The following is a 21,576-nucleotide window of genomic DNA, read 5'->3' on the forward strand; positions in this document are numbered from 1 at the left end:
CTTAAGTGAAGGGAGGTCATCAGATTGCTGACTCGTGGGGCTGACCTGAATGTACAGTGCCAGAGACACTTAAAGGTAGAAAACCAAAGACTTTCTAAAGCTGGCTTCCCTGGATACAAATTGCCTTGGTAATGACTCTGAGATATAGTCAGTTAACAAGCATGCATTGAGAACAGGAGTTCTGAGGAGAGAAAAGAAATACAAATTCAGATTTCAGTTATTCATTTATCCAGCCATTGCTCAGCCATTATCGATTGCTCTCTACACATCCTGCTTTGTGCTAAGTGTTGGGCTGTGTTCTTTATAAGTTTACAATTTAGTTGGAGAGAGAAAAGATGAGACTCTAAGTCATTTGAGAAGTACGTACCGGAAACTAGGAGGAAAAACTAGAGAACTTGGTTCAATTAAAGGAGACATCAGAATAGTGGAGTTGAGTGGGAACAGGCTTCCTGAAGACTGAAATTAAAAAGTTGAAGGAAGTTTCACAAAAGAGAAAGTAAACGTAAAGGGTTTCTGACTATTAATCTGATCACTCACATGTGCTCCCTTTCCACAAAATATTTACTTCTTTTTCATTAAGAAAAGATTAGGGGGAATCCCCTGGTGGTCCAGTGGTTAGAACTCTGCACGTTCACTGCCAAGCCTATGGGTTTAATCCCTGGTTGATGGGAACTAAGATTGCACAAGCTTCGAGGCACAGCCAGAAAAGAAAAAGGAAAGAAACAGGCAAAATGAAATAGATTAGAATTTCAGAATTTCAGAGAGGGAGGTTACCTTTGTTATTATAAAGTCTGTGGAAGGTGCTGCGGTCGTTTGTGATTGTCTACCCAACATCAGTTCTCCCCCTCTTCCTTGCCAACTGACCTGCAATTGAATTCAGAGCATCAGCGTAGCCATCTAGTGTACCTACACAGTTCCCAGGCTTCTTTGAGCTGAGTTGATCATTTGACACCATCCTGGCCAATGATATATAAGTAGAAGCCACTGTGTGGGTGTTCCAGGGATCAGAATTGCTCTTTTTATCCTTCATCTTTCCATTTGCCTTTCACCTAGAATGCAGACAGGATGCCTAGAGGTGACAGTCATCTTGCAAACATATGAACAAGGGCCCAAATCTCAAACTCTGGCAGAGGGGAAAGCCTGTGTGCCTGATGGCATTGCAGGACTTCAAGACTAGTACCGGATTGCCTAATCCAGACTCATTGCATGAGAAAAATAAAGTCTGTGAGCCACTGGGTATGTTGTTGTTCAATTACTAAGTCACGTCTGACTCTTTGCAACCCCATGGACTGCAGCACACCAGGCTTCCCTGTCATTCACTGTCTCTTGGAGTTTGCTCAAACTCATGTCCATTTGAGTTGATAATGCCATCCAACCATCTCATCCTCTGTCACCCTCTTCTCCTGACTTCAGTCTTTCCCAGCATCAGGGATTTTCCCAACCAGTCAGTTTTTCACATCAGGTGACCAAAGTATTGGAGCTTCAGCTTCAGCATCAGTCCTTCCAATGAATATGCATGGTCTTTCCATTAGGATTGATTGGTTTGATCTCCTTGCTGTCCAAAGGACTCTCGAGAGTCTTCTCCAGCACCACAATTCAAAAGCATCAGTTCTTTGGGACTCAGCCTTCTTTATGGTACAGCTCTCACATCTGTACATGACTACTGGAAAAACCATAGCTTTGACTATATGGACATTTGTTGGCAAAGTCAGGTCTTTGCTAAATCTGCTGTCTAGGTTTGTCAATAGCTTTTCTTCCAAGAAGCAAGCATCTTTTAATTTCATGGCTGCAGTCACTGTCTGCAGTGATTTTGGAGCCCAAGAAAAAAATCTGTCACTGTTCCCACTTTTCCCCATCTATTTGCTGTGAAGTGATGGGACCAGCTGCCATAATCTTAGTTTTATGAATGTTGAGTTTTAAGCCAGCTTTTTCACTCTCCTCTTTTACCCTCCTCAAGAGGCTCTTCAGTTTCTCTTCACTTTCTGCCATTAGAATGGTATCATCTGCATATCTGAGGTTGTTGATATTTCTCCCAGCAATCTTGATTCCAGCTTGTGATTCATCCAGCCTGGCATTTCGCATGATGTACCCTGCATAGAAGTTAAATAAGCAGGGTGACCGTATACAGCCTTGATGTACTGTTTTCCTAGTTTTGAACCAGTCCATTGTTCCGTATCAGGTTCTGCCTTTAGCTTCTTGACCTGCATACAGGTTTCTCAGGAGAAAGGTAAGGTGGTTTGGAGAACCAAATTCTCTTGAAGAATTTTCCATACACACAGTCAAAGGGTTTTGCATAGTCAATGAACCAGAAGTAGATGTTTTTCTGGAACGGGCTTGCTTTCTCTATGATCCAATGAATGTTGGCAATTGATCTCTGTTTCCTCTGCCCTTTCTAAATCCAGCTTTTATATTTGGAAGTTCTCGGTTCACGTTCTACTGAAGCCTAGTTTGAAGGATTTTGAGCATTACCTTGATAGCATGTGAAATGAGCACAGTTGTATGGTAGTCTGAACATTCTTTGTCATTGCCTTTCTTTGGAATTGGAATGAAAACTGACCTTTTCCAGTCCAGTGGCCATTGCTGAGTTTTCCAAATTTGCTGGCATATTGAGTGCAGCACTTTAACAGAATCATCTTTTAGGATTTGAAATAGCTCAGCTGGAATTCCATCACCTCCACTAACTTTGTTTGTAGTAATGTTTCTTAAGGCCCACTTGACTTCACACTCCAGGATGTCTGGCTCTAGGTGAGTGGCCACACCATGATGGTTATCCAGGCCATTAAGGCCTTTTTTGTGTAGTTCTTCTGTGTATTCTTATCATCTCTTCTTAATCTCTTCTGTTTCTGTTAGGTTCTTGATATTTCTGTTCTTTATTGTGCCCATCTTTGCACGAAATGTTCCCTTGGTATCTCCAATTTTGTTGAAGAGATCTCTAGACTTTCCCATTCAATTGTTTTCCTCTCTTTCTTTGCATTGTTCTCTTAAGAAGGCTTTCTTATCTCCTTGTTATTCTCTGCAGCGCTGCATTCAGGTGGGTATATCTTATCTTTTCTCCTTTGCCTTTCACTTCTCTTCTTTTCTCAGCTATCTGTAAGGCCTCCTCAGAAAACCACTTTGCCTTCTTGCATTTCTTTTTCTTTGGGATTGTTTTAGTCACTGCCTCCTGTACAGTGTTACAAACCCCCATCCATAGTTCTTCAGGGACTCTGTCTACCAGATCTGATCCCTTGAATCTATTTGTCACTTCCACTGTATAATTGTAAGGGATTTGATATAAGTCATACCTGAATGACCTAGTGGTTTTCCCTACTTTCTTCAGTGTAGGTCTGAATTTTGCAATGAGGAGCTCATGATCTGAGCCACAGTCAGCTCCAGGTCTTGTTTTTGCTGACTGTATAGAACTTCTCCATCTTTGGCTACAAAGAGTATATTCAGTCTGATTTCAGAATTGACCACTTTGTGATGTCCATGTGTAGAAGTCATCTCTTGTGTTTTTGGAAGAGAGTGTTTGCTATGATCAGTGAGTTCCCTTGGCAAAACTCTGTTAACCTTTGCCCTGCTTCCTTTTATACTCCAGGGCCAAACTTGCCTGTCACTCCAGGTATCTCTTGACTTCCTTTTGCATTCCAGCCCCCTGTGATGAAAAGGACATCTTTTTTGGGTGTTAGTTCTAGAAGGTCTTGTAGGTCTTCATAGAACTGTTCAGCTTCTTCAGCATCAGTGCTTGGGGCATAGACTTGTATTACTGTGATACTGAATGGTTTGCCTTGGATGTGAACCGAGATAATTCTGTCGTTTTTAAGATTGCATCTAGGTACTGCATTTTAGACTCTTTTGTTGCCTATGAGGGCTACTCCATTTCTTCTAAGGTATCCTTGCCCACAGCAGTAGATATAATGGTCATCTGAATTAAATTTTCCTGTTCCCATCCATTTTAGTTCATTAATTCCTAAGAGGTCAATGTTCACTCTTGCCATCTCCTACTTCACCATGTCCAATTTACCTTGATTCATGGACCTGACATACCAGGTTCCTATGCAATATTGTTCTTTACAGCATCAGACTTTACTTTCACTACCAGACACATCCACAACTGAGGGTTGTTTCTGCTTTGGCCCAGTCTCTTCATTCTTTGTGGAGCAATTTCTCTGCTCTTCCCCAGAAGCATATTGGACACTTATTGACCTGGGGGGCTCATCTTCCAGTATCCTCTCTTTTTGCCTCTTCACACTGTTCATGGGATTCTGGAGGCAAGGATACTGGAGTGGTTTGCCATTCCCTTCTCCAGTGGACCACGTTTTGTCAGAACTCCCCACCATGGCCCGTCTGTCTTGAGTGGCCCTGCACAGCATGGTTCCAGCATCTAAACACAACGCCTGCCTGATAAATCATCTGACTTATTTCACAGAGAGGAGACAAAGGCCCAAGAAAGTTCCATAACCCTGGATAGAGTATATCAAGTTAAGACTTTCTCTCTTTGAAGTGACTGAATACCCAATGCCATACCTCCCATGGAAAAAAAACCTTTAAAAATGGATTCATCAATTCAAATCATTGAGGTCAGGTGTGGCTTCCTCCAGAAACTCAAATGACTTTTTTGATTTGTGTTTTGTGCCCCCGTCTCCACTTCTTGGCAATGCTTTCTCCATTCCCTCCACCTCAGACAGGCTCTTTTCCTCTGTGCGGCAAGGTGATGCCAGCTGTTCCAGCCTGACCCCACCCACGATTAAGTCCAGCGGGCAAGCCAAAACTCCTCCATGGAGGAAACTCACCCCACTCAGGAGAAGTGTGACTGCCTGCTAGGCATTCCAAAAGGCCACATCCTCTGCTTAGTATGTGCTGAGAACTAGAACTTAGAGGATCCCTGGTTCCAATTCAGTTTATTTGCCACTTCATCAAATACCCTCTGCTAGACTTAAATAGGCATATGTGACATCCATGAGAAATACAGATCTGTCCCATATTCCCTTGGATCATGTGATCACATGCTCCTTAGGTAGTTTTTGGCCACTGATGTATATGTGAACCCTGAAGAGAAAATACCAAGTCTATCTAGAAACAATTTGAACTCAAAAGATTGCCCCCAACTCTGAAGACAAAGTCAGATTCGGACCTTAGGGTGAATCTGCTCAAGAGCAGTAATAAAAATTAATCTTCCTTTTTTATTCTAGAGGGATATCTCCTGGATCACCTCTCCATGGGTTTTTTTCTCATGTTTTTCTCTTTCTGAATTTCCCCCCTTTTCCTATTTCTTGCACCCGCAAAAGGATACTTACTTGATAACTATGAAGGGCAGATGATCTGTTTGTTCCTTAGGGCTCCAGTTCAGGCAGGCAGGGCTCGGTTCAGAGTTCCCGCACCTTCTTTTGTACCTGACTTTTAAATGTTTTGCCTTGGTCCAGACCTTACAGAGTAAACCTTAAATCCATTATTACCCAACTCTTCCACGAATGGAATGTTTGCAAACTGATCTTTAAAAACATCGTGGTTGCTTTGTATTTCTACGAGCCTTTTTGTTTACTTCCCTTTTTTCAAAATTGTTGGCCTTTAGAATTCTTTTTCTAAGTAATAATTTTATTTATTCCTTTATGACTGTGCTGGGGCTTCTTTTTCTCTGCTCTCTAGTTGTGGTGCAAGGGCTGCTCATTGCGGCGGCTTCTCTTGTGGAGCACAGGCTCAGTAGTTGTGGTGCAAGGGCTTAGTTGCTCCGCGGCGTGTGGGATCCTCCCAGATCAGAAATCGAACCTGGATCTTCCACTCTGGCAGGTGGATGCTTTACCACTAAGCCACCAGGGAAGCCCTAGGATTCTTGAAATTCTGCCAAACATAGCTACTCTGAAGGTGAAGCATTTAAAGGCTTCTGTGTTAATGCTGATGTACATTTAGAGTGAAAATTGGAAATGCAAGTTCATGTAGATTTGTTTCTTACCAATTTACTCCTTTACTGAGTTTCAGCAAATTGTGTTTACTTGGATTTCCTATTGGTAAGAAGTAAATATAGGATAATTTCTTTTCTGGTTAGAGTTTTTGCTGCTCTGAATAACAAAGTGTAAAGTCTCTTGAGGGTAGTTCAGATTTAGTGGTGTTTGTATCTCCATTAAATATTATTTTTTGTGATAGGTTAAGCTCTTTCGCTGCAATGATGAAGAAACTGTATGTGGATATTTCAAACCTTTGTCCCATTATCTGCTTTTCTTGAATATCCTCCGACTTTTCTGTCTCCCTCACTCATCCTTTAAGCATTTTTGAGTTCTTCTGATTCTACTTTTATACTTTGTACACAAAGCCTTCCTTCCATTTTTTTCAGGCTCTTCTTTTTCAGGCCTCATTCGTCTTGGCTGGGTTCTCTTTCCAGCCTCTCAGCTGCCAATTTACTCTCTACACTGCTGCCTCTGTTACTTTCTTAAAATACAACTCTGGGCAAGTCATCTCCCTCCTCAAAAAACCTTCAGTGGTTCCCCAGTACTATAGGATAAAGAACAAAATGTTTGGCATAACACTTAAGGCCTTTCGCCTCTGTCCTTTTCTTTCTTCTTTTGTTTCTCCTTTCATTCTATCCATCTCTGTACTCAGCATCAATTTCCTATTAAAATATCTATAAATGGCTTATTAGAGAGTTTGTTTCATTTTGTCTTGGTACTAAATTATGTGCTCACAGTCAATTATGAGTTATTTAAGGCAAGGATGTGTTTTATCTATTTTGATCTTAGAGACTATACAAGTAGTGTTCACAATATACTAGAGACCGACCCATAAAATGTAATTCACTGTGTTAATTGCTGTACTACAGTTTGAACAAAATGCTATGGGAACCCAGAGGGGAGAAAAATTAATATTGCTTGGAATGGTTCAGGATGGATTCACAGATGAACTAATATCCGAGCTGAACTTTGAAGGATAAGTAGGATTTGTGCAGGTAGAGAAACTGAATAAATAAATAAGTGAATATTCTCTCTAAGCCTCATATTTTATAATTAGATCCTAACACCTGTGGGTAGATCCCTTTGTGTCACTTCCCCATGTCTGGAGCAGTCCACATTTCTTTATTCAGCTGAATGACATGTTTCGCAGGTGGAATATGTTATTTCCAAAGCAGTCTAATTTATCTTATAACTTCAGCTTAGCCCTTCAATTCTGGAGCTTAGATGTGGATAACCAATTCAACTATTTTGTCAGTGCATCCTTAACCTAAGTATTTAGTCACAATCCTCAGCAAAGCTGAGAAAAAGATACTCTGCTTCTTTGACCATCTACTGACAAAGTCCAGTGAAGCCCAGGTATTTCTTGGAATACTTGTATCAACACAAAATAGCTCTGATGCATCACAATATAAACATTGGTATGTTAGAACTTTGCTCAGCAATGATCTAGCCTCTTTTAACCACTTTACAAAATTAGGGTTGGAGTGAAGAGATATCAGCTGTGGAGCATAGTAGAGGGAGGAGAAAGAATGACAGGTGGCATTCCTTTCTCTTCCCCTCTATCAGCTAAGAAAGTAAAAGGATAAATCATTTCTAGGTACCTGTACAGAATTCTAGCTTAGCACCTGTCACAATGTGAGCTTGTTTACAGGTCAGCTCCTCCATTAGACAGAGAGTATATTTCTCATAGGGCTTCCCTGGTGGCTCAGACAGTAAAGAATCCACCTGCAGTGAGGGAGACCTTGGTTCGATCCCTAAATTGGGAAGATCCCCTGGAGGAGGGCAACCCACTCCAGTATTCTTGCCGGGAGAATCCCCATGGACAGAGGAGCCTGGTGGGCTACAGTCCATGGGGTTGCAAAGAGTGGGACATGAGTGAGCCACTAAGCACACACACACGTGCACACACACATATTTCTCATATTCATCTTTGTAACAATCTTCATGTTTCTTGTACTTAGCATAGTTCCCAGGGCCCATTTGTGGAAAGACATAAGAATAGATAGTATTCATACAGAAGAATGGTTTTTCATTTTTTTTTCCAGGTTAAGTATATTTCTTTTTCCAAAAACATAGAAAGTTAAAGACTTTCATCCTAAAGAAAGAGACATATGTAGGCACACACTTAGAAAACTTTGTATACAAGTTTAAGGAGATCACAGATGTCTTGAAGAAAACCAAGGGACCTCAGGTTAAAACTCCATGAATTGAGAGAGGGTAACAGGAGATTGTAAAACCACTTATAATTTGTACTTTTGGTCAAACTAATATCACAGCCAAGGTGGGGCTGATAGACTCAATATATATTATAATTAGATGTGGAAAGAGCACCATGGCAAAGATAGGTGGTAGTATCAAGGCCAATGTGAATAAGGACTTGAGCAGTTTGCCTAAGTCTAACCTGCCTATTCTTGGGATGGGATGACCTAGAGATGTCTTCCTTCCTTTCTTGGTTTAAAGGGCTCAAGAATTTCTATTTTCCCATTTAAGTTACTCCTCCCTGATCCACCCTTTGAATTCCTCTGGCATTTACCTCTTTCCTCACTGCTAAATCCTCTGGATTCAAACTGATTGCACTGTATCTCAGGACTTGCAACCATTCTAAATCTTGAGAGACTTTGGTCTCCATGGGTCTTCAAATGAAAACTCTGACCCAGACCAAGCAACTCATAAAATGCCAAAGTACTTCATCAAAGTGAATGAGATGCCTGATTATGAGATTTAGGTACACTTTGAAAGATGTCAGAAGTGAAAATATTCTAAACTCCATGGCAAAACTATCGAAACAAATTTCGCCTTCAGGAATATTTGCTAGAACATGTTCTAGGGGTGAAAATTGATGCATAAACATCATCAAATAAGAATTCGGTTACAGTTTCAGCACAAATGCTGTCACTGCTATTTCCCACCACTATCAATTCTCCATTATTATGAAGGAGCGCTCCCAAGGTGGGGCAAAGATAATTTGCGGTCTAAACTTTTTTTTTGTCTGTTTCTTGAATTGCTCTGGAAATTTTCCTTTCAGGTTTTGTGTTTGTTTAGCAGGTTCACAATATACACGTGACTAAAATTATTTTAAAAGCCTTAATTGTATTAGAATGACGAAAATTCTGAAGATCTTGTGACAACACATGCCTCTATTCTGTGTGAGTTTATTTAATTCCTTTTCAGTGGTTGATATTTGAACCTCTTTCAGTGAGAGCAGATCCAGCTATTCACTACGGTGCCTAAAGAGGTCCAGGAGGGGTTAAAGGACACACCGTCAGTGTAAGAACTGCCACTCTATTGCATAATCTACACAACCTTGTAGTTGAATCTGGGTTTCTGGGAACATCTTAATCAAATAACTAGGGAATATGATATAACCATTGGGAAGTAATGTAAAGAAATTCTACAAACTATTAAGTCTTCTTTATGTTTTGTCCCATGATTCTATTGTAATTTCCAGTGAAAGGAAATTTCCAAATTTTATATGCTTAAAGTTTTACTTCATGTTGTGCATAGAAAAGGTTTTATGAAGAAGTATGTTCTGGTAGAAGTGTTAGTCACTCAGTTGTGTCCACCTCTTTGCGACCCCATAGACTATAGCCCACCAGGCTCCACTGTCCATGGAATTCTCCAAGCAAGAATACTGGAGTGGGTTGCCATTTCCTTCTCCAGGGGATCTTCCCGACCCAGGGATCGAAGCCGGATCTCCTGCATTGCAGGCATATTCTTTATAGTCTGAGCCACCAAGGGGGTGCTAATATGTTCTAGTAATAGAGTGGGTTTTAAAATATAAAATGAGACTATTTCAAATATCAGATAAAAGGGAAAGCAAATGAGATATCAATGACCAGAAAAGGAAATACCATTGGAACTTGACAGTGCATGTAATTTACTAAAAACACAATGATCAGAGAATTATTTTTGGTAACCCTGACTATTAGGAAGGTCAAACTGTATTTTTGTGATCAGAGCAGAGCAAACACTGTTTACTGGTGAATCTGTACTTTTAGTCATTGAAAATCTGCGTCTCTATGGTATTGCAAAGCATGACCATGAAAACTATCCATTTAAGCGTTTTTGTTTTGTTTTGTCTAAGTATCTCTGTGAAAGGATGGGAGGTGGAGTTAACCACTGAGTTTTCAAATGTTTGTTTAGATACAATCACTGCTTGATGCAGGGCTTGATGGAGTGGGTCCTGAGCCCAAAGAATCTCTGGAATTCAGTTGAGGTCAAGTTACTTTTTGGGGGAAACTTATTCACTTTGCTTTTACTCAATCAGGGAAAATCTGATTAACATAAACAACAAAGCTTAGCACAGTACTAGGAAAAAAGTCATAAAAGAGCAGAGAAATGTTAAGGGAAAGGGGAAGGAAGAGGCCTTGCCAATTCTTGACTTGTTAACTAGGGTCAGGACAGCAATGGGGATTTCCTATACCCTAAGTTTGTTGAATGATTACATAGATCTGGGGGAGAGGGATAAGCTCAGAGTGACTCATTCAACTTTTTTTTTTATATGGGGTTCTGCCTGGTACCTTGCAGAATTTCCTCTTCTCACATTACATATGGACTAATGGAGTGGGGAGGTCTCCAATAGGTGTTCACACCCACTTAGATCCAAAAGCTTTGGCCTAATCCTTGGCCTGTTGGGCAATGTGGGGTCTGAATCTTCCTCTCTCAAATGAATGGGACTTTGGCCCATTTTGAAGGGACTTCCGTTGGGACTTGTTACAACAGCGTACAGCGGTGATGTACTTTTGAGAATAATTTCTGGTTCTGCTTTGCCATCTTGGGGTGGCTCTGAAAAGCTTTCTTACCTCTGATAGGAAGAGAATGTTCACAGGGTTGATTACTACACAGAAGGCAGTGAAGAGAATTGGGCAACCTGACTCAGATGTAAAGATGGAAAGATAGGTAGACTCTGGTGACACAAGTTTAAATTCCTGGTCTGCAGGTAAAGCTTTGCAGAGGGTCCCACCCCAGAGACACTTGACAGGGGTCTCCTTTGCTTAGGGCTTCTCCCTTATCCCCACCACTCCAAGTCCAGATGAATTGCTCAAATTCTTGGGGGAAAGGTTCCACAAATCCTGTGTGCATGTATGTGTATACACACATATATGTATATATATATAAATAACAGGCCAATTTTTTTATGATTTGTAACTATCTTTGTAAATAATAGAAACTAAACCAACTCAAATAGCTTAAAAATATTGCCCCAGTGGCTGCTGGCATTACTATTCCACACAAGAGTAAAATTATTTCCTATGTAGCATACCCTGCACTCCAATTGATATGATTGATTTTTAATAACTTGACTAAAAATTTCTCATAAGTCTATTAGAGTCAGGAAACGGTCTGTGGTGTATGTGAGAATTTTCAGTTTTGCAACGGAAACTTTTGGTCTCATGAATAGAAGAGCAAAAACTCAATTAAGTGTCCTTTCTCCATTCTTGTATAGTCCACAGGTTAAAAAGAAAAAGAAAAACTGTAAGAATAGTTTTTAAGTTTGCTTTTTTCCCTCTACAACAGTCAGGTGGGTTCATAGGACTCAGTTTTTAAATTGACTTTTATCTCCCACTCTGAAAACACCCGGCCATCCCAGCACAATGAGAGACTTAAATTTCTTTTTTTTTTTTTCAGCCTCTAAAAGTTGGGGGTTGAGGGGGAGAGAAAGAAGGGGAAGGGTAAAGATGGGAGAGAAGGTACTTTAATTTAAAAACAACTAATAACTCAAGGTTTTCAGGATATGGTCTGCCATTTCCTAATTAAGAAATGAGTTTGATAGTCCTTTGGCCAACTCAATTCAGACATTGCTATGAAAACCCCAAAGGAGTGGTAACTCCAAGGGACGAAACTCTATTCCCCTCTGAGACCCCACGCCTGCCCGCTCGGGATGTCCCGGCTCTGGGGGTGGGGGGGTTTCTCCCCTCTTCCCGGAGACACCTCAGCTCCCCTAGGTTTGTGTCCTCCTGAGCTCAGCTTGGAGCTGGGCCGGCCGCCTCCGGCTTGCCGCCACCAGGTCGGTGCAAATACCTTTTCCCTCCCTGGGGCCCCAGGCGCGGACACCTCCCAGCCTCCCTCCCTCTCGGCAGCGGGGCGGGGCCGTTTCCCAGCTCGTGAACAGCAGCCCCGGGCCGCTGCAGCAGGAAGCGGAGCCCTTGTTGATGCTGTTCCGTGGCGCGCCTCCCCGCCCTCCGGTAGTCGCCTGGGCTATTCCCTGCTCTGGGGCGCCCCCCTCCGCGCCTGCGCAGTGCCTCGCGGGAGGCGGGGCTCAGATTCCTGTCAGCGGCGGCGGCGGTGGCGGCGACCGTCAGTTTTCGCCGAGGAGAAGCACGAAACGGACCCGTTGGCTCTCCCCCTCCCTTTCCCCCGACCTGAACCCCCCCCTCCTGGCTCGCCGGGAATTAGTCGCCGTGGAGTTCCCCCTCCACCCCGCCGCTGTTTCCTCGGTTCGTCGGCTCGGTGGAAGTCACTGCCCTCGAGGAGGAGGCAGCGGCAGCCGCCCTCGCCTGCCGCCCCCGGTTCGGTGCCCGCGGTCCCGGAGAGGAGGTGCCGCCGCCACCGCCGCTCCCCCCCTCCCGCTGCCCTCGGGCCGGGCTGGGTCGAGTTGCGATGCCCTCGGACTTCATCTCATTGCTCAGCGCGGACCTAGACCTGGAGTCGCCCAAGTCCCTGTACTCACGAGGTGAGTCAGGCTGGGGGCTGGGTGTGTGTGGGGGAAGCGGGGAGGCCCGACCCAGGGGGAACCGGAGGGGTCCCGGTCGGGGGGCGGCCGAGCCTCCGCCGGAATGGTCTGTCTTGGCGGGGGGGGCGGTGGTAAGGAGAGGCCGAGGGGCTGGGGGCGGTGGTGGAAGGGGCCCAAGAGGAGTGGTGAACCCTCCCCCGCGGAGCCGCCTGCCGCCCGGGGCCCAAATGCCGTCGGCCCCCGGGTCTGCGGCCCCCGGTGGCTCTGAGCGCCCCTCGGTGGCGGGCTGTCCCCTCTCCCCGGGCGGTCGGCCCCGGCCTCCCCGGCTTGAGGATCACCCAGGGCTGGGCCCCGCGCTGGAGCTGCCGCGATCCGGGCGCCGTGGGTCTTCTTACCAGGACCACCCTCCCCAGCAAAGTTGCCCCCAAAGGGGCAGTGTAGCCTGGAGCTGGTTCTGGGTGCAGGATCACCATTTTTCTCCCCCTCCAGGTTGTTTGTGCGCCGTGGTTCTCCCCCCCTCTCTCTCCGGCCTAGTCCACTCCCTCCCCTTGTTGGGACGGCCCCCCTCGACCAGGCGTCCTTCTTTCCTCGTCATCTTATTGCTGGAAAGAGCCCGAATTTTCTTTTCTTTTCTTTTTTCTCTCTTTCCATCTCTGTGACATTCTAATTACTTCTCCCTCTGTTTTACAAAGAGAGGGGTGCTCTCTCTGCATTAGTTTTATTCCTCTCCTGTCCCAGGGGTACCAGCTCAGGGCAGAGACGCTGTCCTTTGAGAATTTTCTCTTTCGTTGCCGTTCTGGGGCTTGTTGCAGGGAGGGGGCATTGGACAGAGTTTCCAGTTTTAAAACTGTTGGCTAAGGCTTGGAGGGGATTCCCGGGATATAAAATATTAACACTTGAGCTGATCTCTACTGGGGTTAAATTCCTATACTGGACACAAGAATGTGTTAGAACAGGTTTCTTGTGCAAGGGCCATCTAACCAAAATTCTCTAACTGCACTCTTCACCACTTTTTAAACCATTGAGAGGGGGTAAAAGATATTACCGGGCTATTAGCCATTTATTTTGACGTATTAAAAAAAATGAATACCAATGTGGACCTCTTTACTGAGAAATTCAGGGTTTCTTTAGTTTTGGGTTTGATGTATCCACCCGCTGATCCCACCTCTTCCAAAAAGGGCGGCTTCAGCCTCACCTTGTTCTATCTAAATCGCTTAAGTGAATCCGAGTGCGATGGTTTACTCTGGAAGGTACTGGGCCTTATAGACTGACGTTTGTAGAGTCCTACTTAGTGACTGTAGCCATTGTCTTGTTGTTGCTCTGATGACTTTAGTTGGCAATCAAGTCCCTGTAGGATGTTTTTCGGGCAACATTACCTGAAGTAGCTTGAAAATATTGTAATTTTGAGAGTCAGAAGGAAGAGACGGTATCTAGAGGTGATCCTTAGAGGAGGGCTAATGTGATACAATTGGGTGTTAAAAATAGTCAAGACATTAACACCATTTGTGCAGTAACCATCAGATAATTTTCCATGAAACAAATGCTTTATGAAAATCTAAGTTCAGCATGAAGACCAGTGTAGAGGCAATTCAGCCTTCCTTTGCAGAGAATATATTCACAAATATGGACTTTAGCTCTTAAAAATACGTGACAATTATATAAGAGATGTATGCTATCCTTGGCTTTTTTTTTTAGTCATTCAGCATAAAAAGTACTTAATGCTTTTTGTGTTTTTCAGATTCTCTGAAGTTACACCCATCACAGAATTTTCATAGAGCTGGACTATTGGAAGGTCAGCAAAGTGCCATTTTAAAGCATATTGTGTGAGTATGCAAAGGCTTTCTCTAAAATGGAGTTTAAATGAGAAACTTTGCAAACTCATACAATGTAGTTTTCTCCTGAAGAGCCTGATCCTTCTTTTAGAGCAGCTGAATGTTTTAGTGGATTTTATTGCTGTGTTTGATGTCCTTGTTAGCTATTGTATCTGTTTTGAGAAGCTTTGGGGAAAAAACCCACAAAACTTAAAAATTATGTGTTGGGTGTTCTACTTTAGAATTCCGTTATCTTGATTCAAGTTTTTTACAAAGCAAACTGAATGTAAAAAGGCTCTAACATTAAGTAAGGTAATGAATAAGACTTAGAGTGACACCAAACACGTTTAGTTTGAAAAGTCAAAATTTAGAACTTCTATAGGCTGAGCATTTCAGAATGGAATATTAATTATTTATTACAAAAGCATTGATGTCGTTACTGTTGCATCATTTTGAAGGATGAGAAAAGCCAAGTAATAGAGATACTGATTGAGTTATGCTTAGAAAAAAAGGTTTTAGAAAGTTCTGGAAATGTTAATAGACTGTTGAACAAACGGCTGACAGTTACTTTAGAAAACTTTATTCTGTGTTGCCTTCAGCATTTTAAGACAAAAAAAAAAAGGACTACTTGTTTTGTTTTTGTAGTTTTTGAAGTGATTTCACATATGTCATTTTTGAATCTAATAACCCTGGGAATTGGACTGCAGAGATGTTAACTTCCTTATGATGAGTAACCTGAAATTAAGAGACTTGGGGAGGGGGGAGAGTCATACAGTAGCAAAGTAAACAGTGCTTTTGTGTTGTAGTTGGTACTTTTTACCCGAACCCAAGCTGCCACTGTAATATATACGTAGCCCGCAACTTAAGCATTTTATGGTCCACTTAAAAAAAGGCCCTAAATATTTAAGTTTGACTTGAGTGTAGGTTTTTGCCTCCCATATGGTAGCCTGGTATATATAGCAAGGGGAAAAGTGGGTTTTATATGTAAGCTTAAATTTGAATACCATTTAGCTACTCATTAGCTCTGTGACCTCGGGGAAGTGGTTTTATCTCTCTAAGTCTTAATATTCTTTTATTAAAATGTATATAATCTTTTAAATTTAGTGAGCTAATGTGTATGAAAGTGCTTAGTATAGTGTCTGGCTTAATAAATGTTGTGTATTTGTTCCTTTAGTATCAGCCAAGTTGTCTTAACTATAACTTAAAACATATAAAGTGTTCTCAAATGAATTTTTTATTATATTTATACTTATAAAAGTCCATAGTTATATATTAATATACAAATCAACTTCAGTTTGAGGCAAGGAATTTCTGAAGCGTCTCTTAGTGAAGCATATTTGTTGTTGTTATTTGTAATGTTCAATTTGTGACCATGTTGTGAAGTCATATTTGTCTGTATAAATATGGGCAACAAATTAGAGTGTTATAATTGTAGAGATATCAGGCAGGAGAAAGAAAAGAAAAAATATGAGTGTTAATTACTTAAGCAAATGTTTTGAAATGCAAACAGAAATTTAATATGTATATGTTTAACCAAAATGCTTTTACTAATTTTTCATTTTGGTTGAGAGGATATTCACTTATTTAAAGTAAGATCACCCTTTACAGATTATATATAAATTGTAAAATGTATAAGTATCAAGTTTGTCATGTCCTTTTATATCTCTGATACAAAGTATCAAAAGAAAGTTGTTTGCTTGTGTGATAAAAGAGTTTAATCTATGTACCCTATTCTATTTTCAACCTTTTATTGTGGAAGTTTTAAAGAATATACAAAAGTGGAGAGAATAAAATGATGAAGCCATATAGACCCATGTCTAGACTTTAACAATTATCAAAATATGTCTACTCTTCTTAATCTTCTCTCCTCCCTCAAGCTGTATTAAATATCAGACATCATAATCATTTCATGTATAAATACCTCTGTATTAGAGTGATATTTCTTATATTACTTCTTAAAATACTCTGTTATTCCAGGAAATACATATTCTAATTTATTTCAACAAGATATAATACAGCAGGAGGCTACTGCTTCAAGTGTACAAGAAAATCTATGCTAGATTTGTAGGTTATGTAGTCATACTTAGGTTCAGATCCTTGTTCGACATTTGTGTATGATCTCAGCTTAGTCATTTAGTCTTTCTGTCCTTTGGTTTTCTCTGTTTTTTAAATGGGGACAATAATAGTATCTTCATAGGTGGTGGTAAGATTATTTGAGGCAAATTCATGTAAAGCATTTAGCCTGGCACATAGTAAACACAGTAAATGTTACCTAAATTTTAAAAATTTAAACAGTCATCTACATAGTTTTTACTCTGTGCCAGGAACTTTACAAATAACTCAATTCTCATAACAGCTATTTGAGATCATTATTATTACACTGTTTCACAGATGAGGAAGCTAAGGAGGCACAGGGAGTTTCAGTAACTTATATAGAGAGTCACACAGCTGATAAGTTGTAAAGACAAGATTCCAACCCAAGTAGTCTCACTTTAGAGTCTGTGCTCTTAAGTACTAAACTGTACTGACTGCTATGATATATAATATGAAGTATTGTCTAGTAATATTTATTGTATGCTTACGTCAGTAGTCCAGATTTCCATCTGATAACTAAAAAATCAGCCTTGAGTGGGGTTTCCCAGGTGGCTCAGTGGTAAAGAGTCCGCTTGCCAGTGCAGGAGACATAGGAGATGCAGAAAGATCCCCTGGAGGAGGAGATGGCAACCATTCCAGTATTCTTGCCTGGGAAATCCCATGGATAGAGGAACCTGGTAGGCTACAGTCCACTGGGTCTCAAGAATCTTGACATGTCTTAGCAACTAAACACATGTGCACAGCCCAGAGTGAGGGAATTGAGTTGTTATCATACAATTTGTTAAGCTTTTTAAAGAACATAGATTTTACAAATTAAAGTTTTTTTGGGGGGAGGATTTGAAACAAAAGTTGGAAAACCTACAGTTGAGTTTTTAGCTTTAAAAATAGTTTCAAAATCTTTTTACTATTCAGTTTGTTTGCATTTATCTTACATATCAGTGATGGACCTTTCTATTCTGTCTCCTTTTTAAGAACAGGAAATTAGGTTTTGCTTTTTTTACTTGAGAAATAATTGACATATATTAGTTTCAAGTTGACAACAAAGATTTGATATTTATATATATTGGGAAGTGATCACCGTAGATCTAGTTACCTTCTGTCACCCTACATAGTTCTGCTACTGCTGTTTTAATGTAGTGGTTGCCCAACAGTAGGAAAACGGTCTAGCTAGTTAATATAATGATTCATAGCCATTAAAATAATGTTTCTGATGACCCCATAGTTACATGTGAAACTCCTAATAAAATAAGTAAATAAAAGACTGTAATTATATTAAAAATAGCTTGCATAGAAAAAGTCCTGGACAAAAGTATATTCTGTAGATTTTTACCTTTTGATTCTATTTTTGCATTTTCCCTGCTTTCTTTAAAGAAGGTAGTTTATATATTTTTTTAAAAAATAAAGTGGTTTATACTTAGTGTTCAGACTTTAAGGCTAGGATTTTTCTTTGTTGTGCCTGGAAAAAATGTTCAGCTACAAAAAACCATTTCTTACACTTTCTATATTAAAAAATGTTGATTTTGGCATATATAGTTGGCTATGTAAAAACTGACATACAAAGTTAAATAAGCAATAAGTCATTCTTGAAATACCTATAGAGATGTAATATAAGGTGGTAGAAAATCAGATAAAATAGGGAAAATAATATAAGCAAATTAGAAGAAAATAGAGTAATAAAAATGGGATTAAAATTTTAAAATGCTTCAAAAAGTATGAGTTAAGAGATTACATTAAAATACTTTTAAAAGTATGAGTCAAGAAATTACATATGGATCAAATTAAAGAACTGGTTAGATAAGAGCTAAACACCAATATGATGTAGTCCTGATATGACTTAAATATTTAAGATTGGAAGATTTTTTAAAAGAAAAGATGAAATATTGTAATGAGTTAGGGAAAAATAAACTACTTAAAAAAAACCCACTACTCTAAATCTATTAGATATTATATCATGCAGTAATGTTACTTTATAGTTCAAAATTGAAAATCCTAAAAACAGTAGGTTTTTTTTTAAACAGATTTTATTGGGGTATTACTGGGATATTTAATTACCTCTAAGTCTGATTTATTTTTTTCCTAGGGCTTGTGTTCATAAGATAGTCAGGGCATACACGATGATATGTATTAAGATAACTTACTGGAAAGGACTTTTTGGAAATATTTAATGTTAAAAGTACTCTACTGAATCCTTTTCTGGTTTAGAATCTATTAATCTCTATTCATCTATACCTAACAAACTAAAAATATTATTATGGAAATAATTATAGAAATGAATTTTAAACATAACAAATTTATACCTAGTTTATGCCAACTTTTTGTTTCTAGGATCCATCTCTCTAATTTCATTTGTTTTTTGTCTCTTCCTAAACGCTGTTTCTCTTTTTTTTTTAATTTTAATTTTTATTCAGTACTAGAATTCGGTTGCTTATTACAGCAAAAGGATAGAAATACATATTTAATCAGATGGTTCTTGGTCTGCTCTTCATTCACTCTTGACTCTACTGTATTTATTCCAGGAGTCCCCTAAAACTTGAAAATGAAAGTACAGAAAGACATTTCTTATTGTGATCAATAACTATATAAATAGCCACTTTTTATTAGAAAAAGTTGACTGATTAGATTGTTTTCTATTAAGGATAACATGTAATTAGAAAAAATAAAGATCAAATTAATCTGAACCATCAGTTGGGCCTGATTATATAGTGACAGAGGATAATTCTGTTAGAGAGGTAAAAGATGTTCTTCAATAGTAATGTTGCTTATTATACTCTTTTCTTGTTATTAAGATTTTATTTCAAGTTATGTGAGAGAGATTCATGTGTCTTTTATTTCCTGCTGTCTTAATAAAAATCAAGGTTAAAAAATCTAATGAAGTATAATACACTAATTATAAACATGTACTTGAATGAAAAGGTAGAAATCATCTTTATGGATTAACTATAGATAATGATTTCAGCTTCCAAGTATAAATAAAACCTCATGTTGTGATGAAGCATCTATATTTTTGGTTTAAACTAAAGATGCGATGCATGAGATTTTTCAGTTACTTTTATTTATTAATAACTATTAAAATAGATTTTTTTTCCTCTTTTATTTTTAATATTTACTTTGATAAGTTGTTGTTTAGTTGCTAAAGTTGGTAATGATTATTACTGCAAGCCAGCCATGAATCCTTATCCTGTCTTTCCCATTCAGAAATGTTATTAGTCCTTTAGTAAATTTAGTACTTGGTTTTTAAAATGAGACAAGAACAGAAAAGTTACTAATAGTGAGCCAAGTTGTTGATTACTCTTTACAAATTTAGTTTTAGTTTTAAAAAAACATCTACGTAAAGCCATCTTTGTAGGACATGTTAGAAGAAACAGTGTTGGTAAAGAGAAGAAAGAGTAATCAATTCAATGTTAGTAATAATTGAAAACATTTTTTGAGCAATTTATCAGCTTTTACAGATATTTTTCACATTTAATCCTCAGAAAAATCCTGTGAGTATCCCTGTTTCATCAATGAGGAAACTGAAGTATAGAGGGATTCAATGATTTTTTTAAGGTCACATAGTTAGCTAGTGGAGGAGGCTGGGATTTGAAACTTGACTATTTTACTCCAGAGTTTTGAGTTTTTACTTACTCTCTTAACAGTACAAATATTTGGTAATTGGCATTTATACTTCAGGCCCTAATGAGGTTATACTACTATTCAAGTGATGTAAAAAGAATACTTTGTGTAGATTTCTTTAGCTTAACAGTTCCTATAAAATAATGAGAGAAATTCTATAAGCCACACATAAAAATCAGTAAAGATTATGATGATGACCCTTTTGAGAAATATTTTAATGCTCAAAATTAGCAAATCAGTGCCTCACTTTGATGGGTGTCTTTAAGATTTATCTGAAACACACTGCTGTTTGAACCTGTTTTGACTGATGATGGTGCTCAAAAGTGAAAAGAAAGGGGAGGGGTAAGCAAGCCGCCACCTAAGGAGGACTGCTTTAAAAATGGAGGATGCCGTTGGTCTCTTCATTTCTTTGGCAGTAGTTTATAGAAGCATAGAAGTCACTGCACCCTATTTCTGCTGGTATGTTTCAGAGCCTAACTAAACCCAAGAAGAAATAAGCAATAGAAAAAGCAGTACTCATAGAACATTGGGAGTTAGTTCTGTTTCTTGCTGTGGTTGGTGTTAGTTCCTGAGCTTGCTGAAAATTGTTAGGCAGTAGAAAATCTGGATATTAATTTTGATTAAGCCTTTAGACCACGTGGAAAATCGTATAAGTGGTCCTTTTATTCAGCAGGGACGTTATCATCAGACTTGCTTACCTAAGAGTTGTGGGGAAGAATAACTGAAATAATGTTAGAGGATTTTGAAAAAAATAGTGATATTTTGCAAAAGGCCCTATTAAATTTACTTTGGTTCTTCTTTCCACTGTCTCGCTCTCTTTTTTCACCCAGTCTCCCCATTTTACCTATGTCTCCATTTTCTCATGGTTCTCTCTACATTTTGCTTGTTGGTTCTGCTGTTACTTTTTGTATCCTTTGTTTCCTCTCTTTTAACAAAAACAAACCATCTTTATACATGTACACAGGTATACCCATTTTAAGTGTTCCTGAAGTTTTTAACAAGTGTATACGTTGTTTAACCACTACAGACAAGCTATAGAACTTCTACTCTTTTGTAGTCAATTCTGCCCACTCTAGCCCCTCAGGCAACTACTGATCTGTTTTTCCTTAGATTAGTTTTGCCTTTTTTAGAAATTTGTATAAATGGATTTATACAGAACACACTGTTTACAGTATGCAGTGTGTACTCTTCTCTTTAATTTTGTTGTTCAACCACCATAACCTTCTAAAAAGGAAAACTAGTGTTTTAAAGGACATAAAGTTAGTAAGGCATTTTTTATTTCTGTATTCTGAATGTAGCCAAGTGTGGTTTATTTTAGAGATAATTCTTTTATGCCTATGTGCAGGGTTATAGGTTACATAGTCATATTATTGTTATCGTTATATTATTATAGTAATATTATTATTCATTCACTCAAAGTGAATTTATTCCCATGTATCCTGGCCACATATTGCTTATAGTTTAG

General features: G+C 39.4%; 1 protein-coding gene across 24 annotated transcripts in view; it reads left to right on the top strand.

Moving 5' to 3' along the window:
* Positions 1–21,576, top strand: part of NFAT5 (nuclear factor of activated T cells 5) — a 192,682-nt gene that overhangs the window by 60,762 nt on the left and 110,344 nt on the right. For 4 of the 24 annotated variants that reach the window (XM_086351524.1, XM_086351528.1, XM_086351536.1 and 1 more), the window contains exon 1: positions 12,191–12,594. The exons of 2 other annotated variants lie outside the window; for them this stretch is intronic. Coding sequence is in view for 4 of the 22 variants with exons in the window: in XM_086351513.1 (XP_086207639.1) it covers positions 12,522–12,594; positions 14,333–14,386 (127 nt within the window). In the remaining 18 variants the exon portion in view is untranslated. Of the gene's footprint in view, positions 1–12,108; positions 12,595–14,332; positions 14,418–21,576 lie in introns of those variants that run through there. 18 more of the 24 variants (XM_086351520.1, XM_086351526.1, XM_086351530.1 and 15 more) reach the window with 11 other exon arrangements.

This window comes from Bos grunniens, chromosome 18 (genome assembly GCF_055505025.1).
Source record: "Bos grunniens cultivar Pamir isolate PY7600 chromosome 18, Bosgru_T2T1.0, whole genome shotgun sequence".
Classification (NCBI taxonomy): Eukaryota; Metazoa; Chordata; class Mammalia; order Artiodactyla; family Bovidae; genus Bos; species Bos grunniens.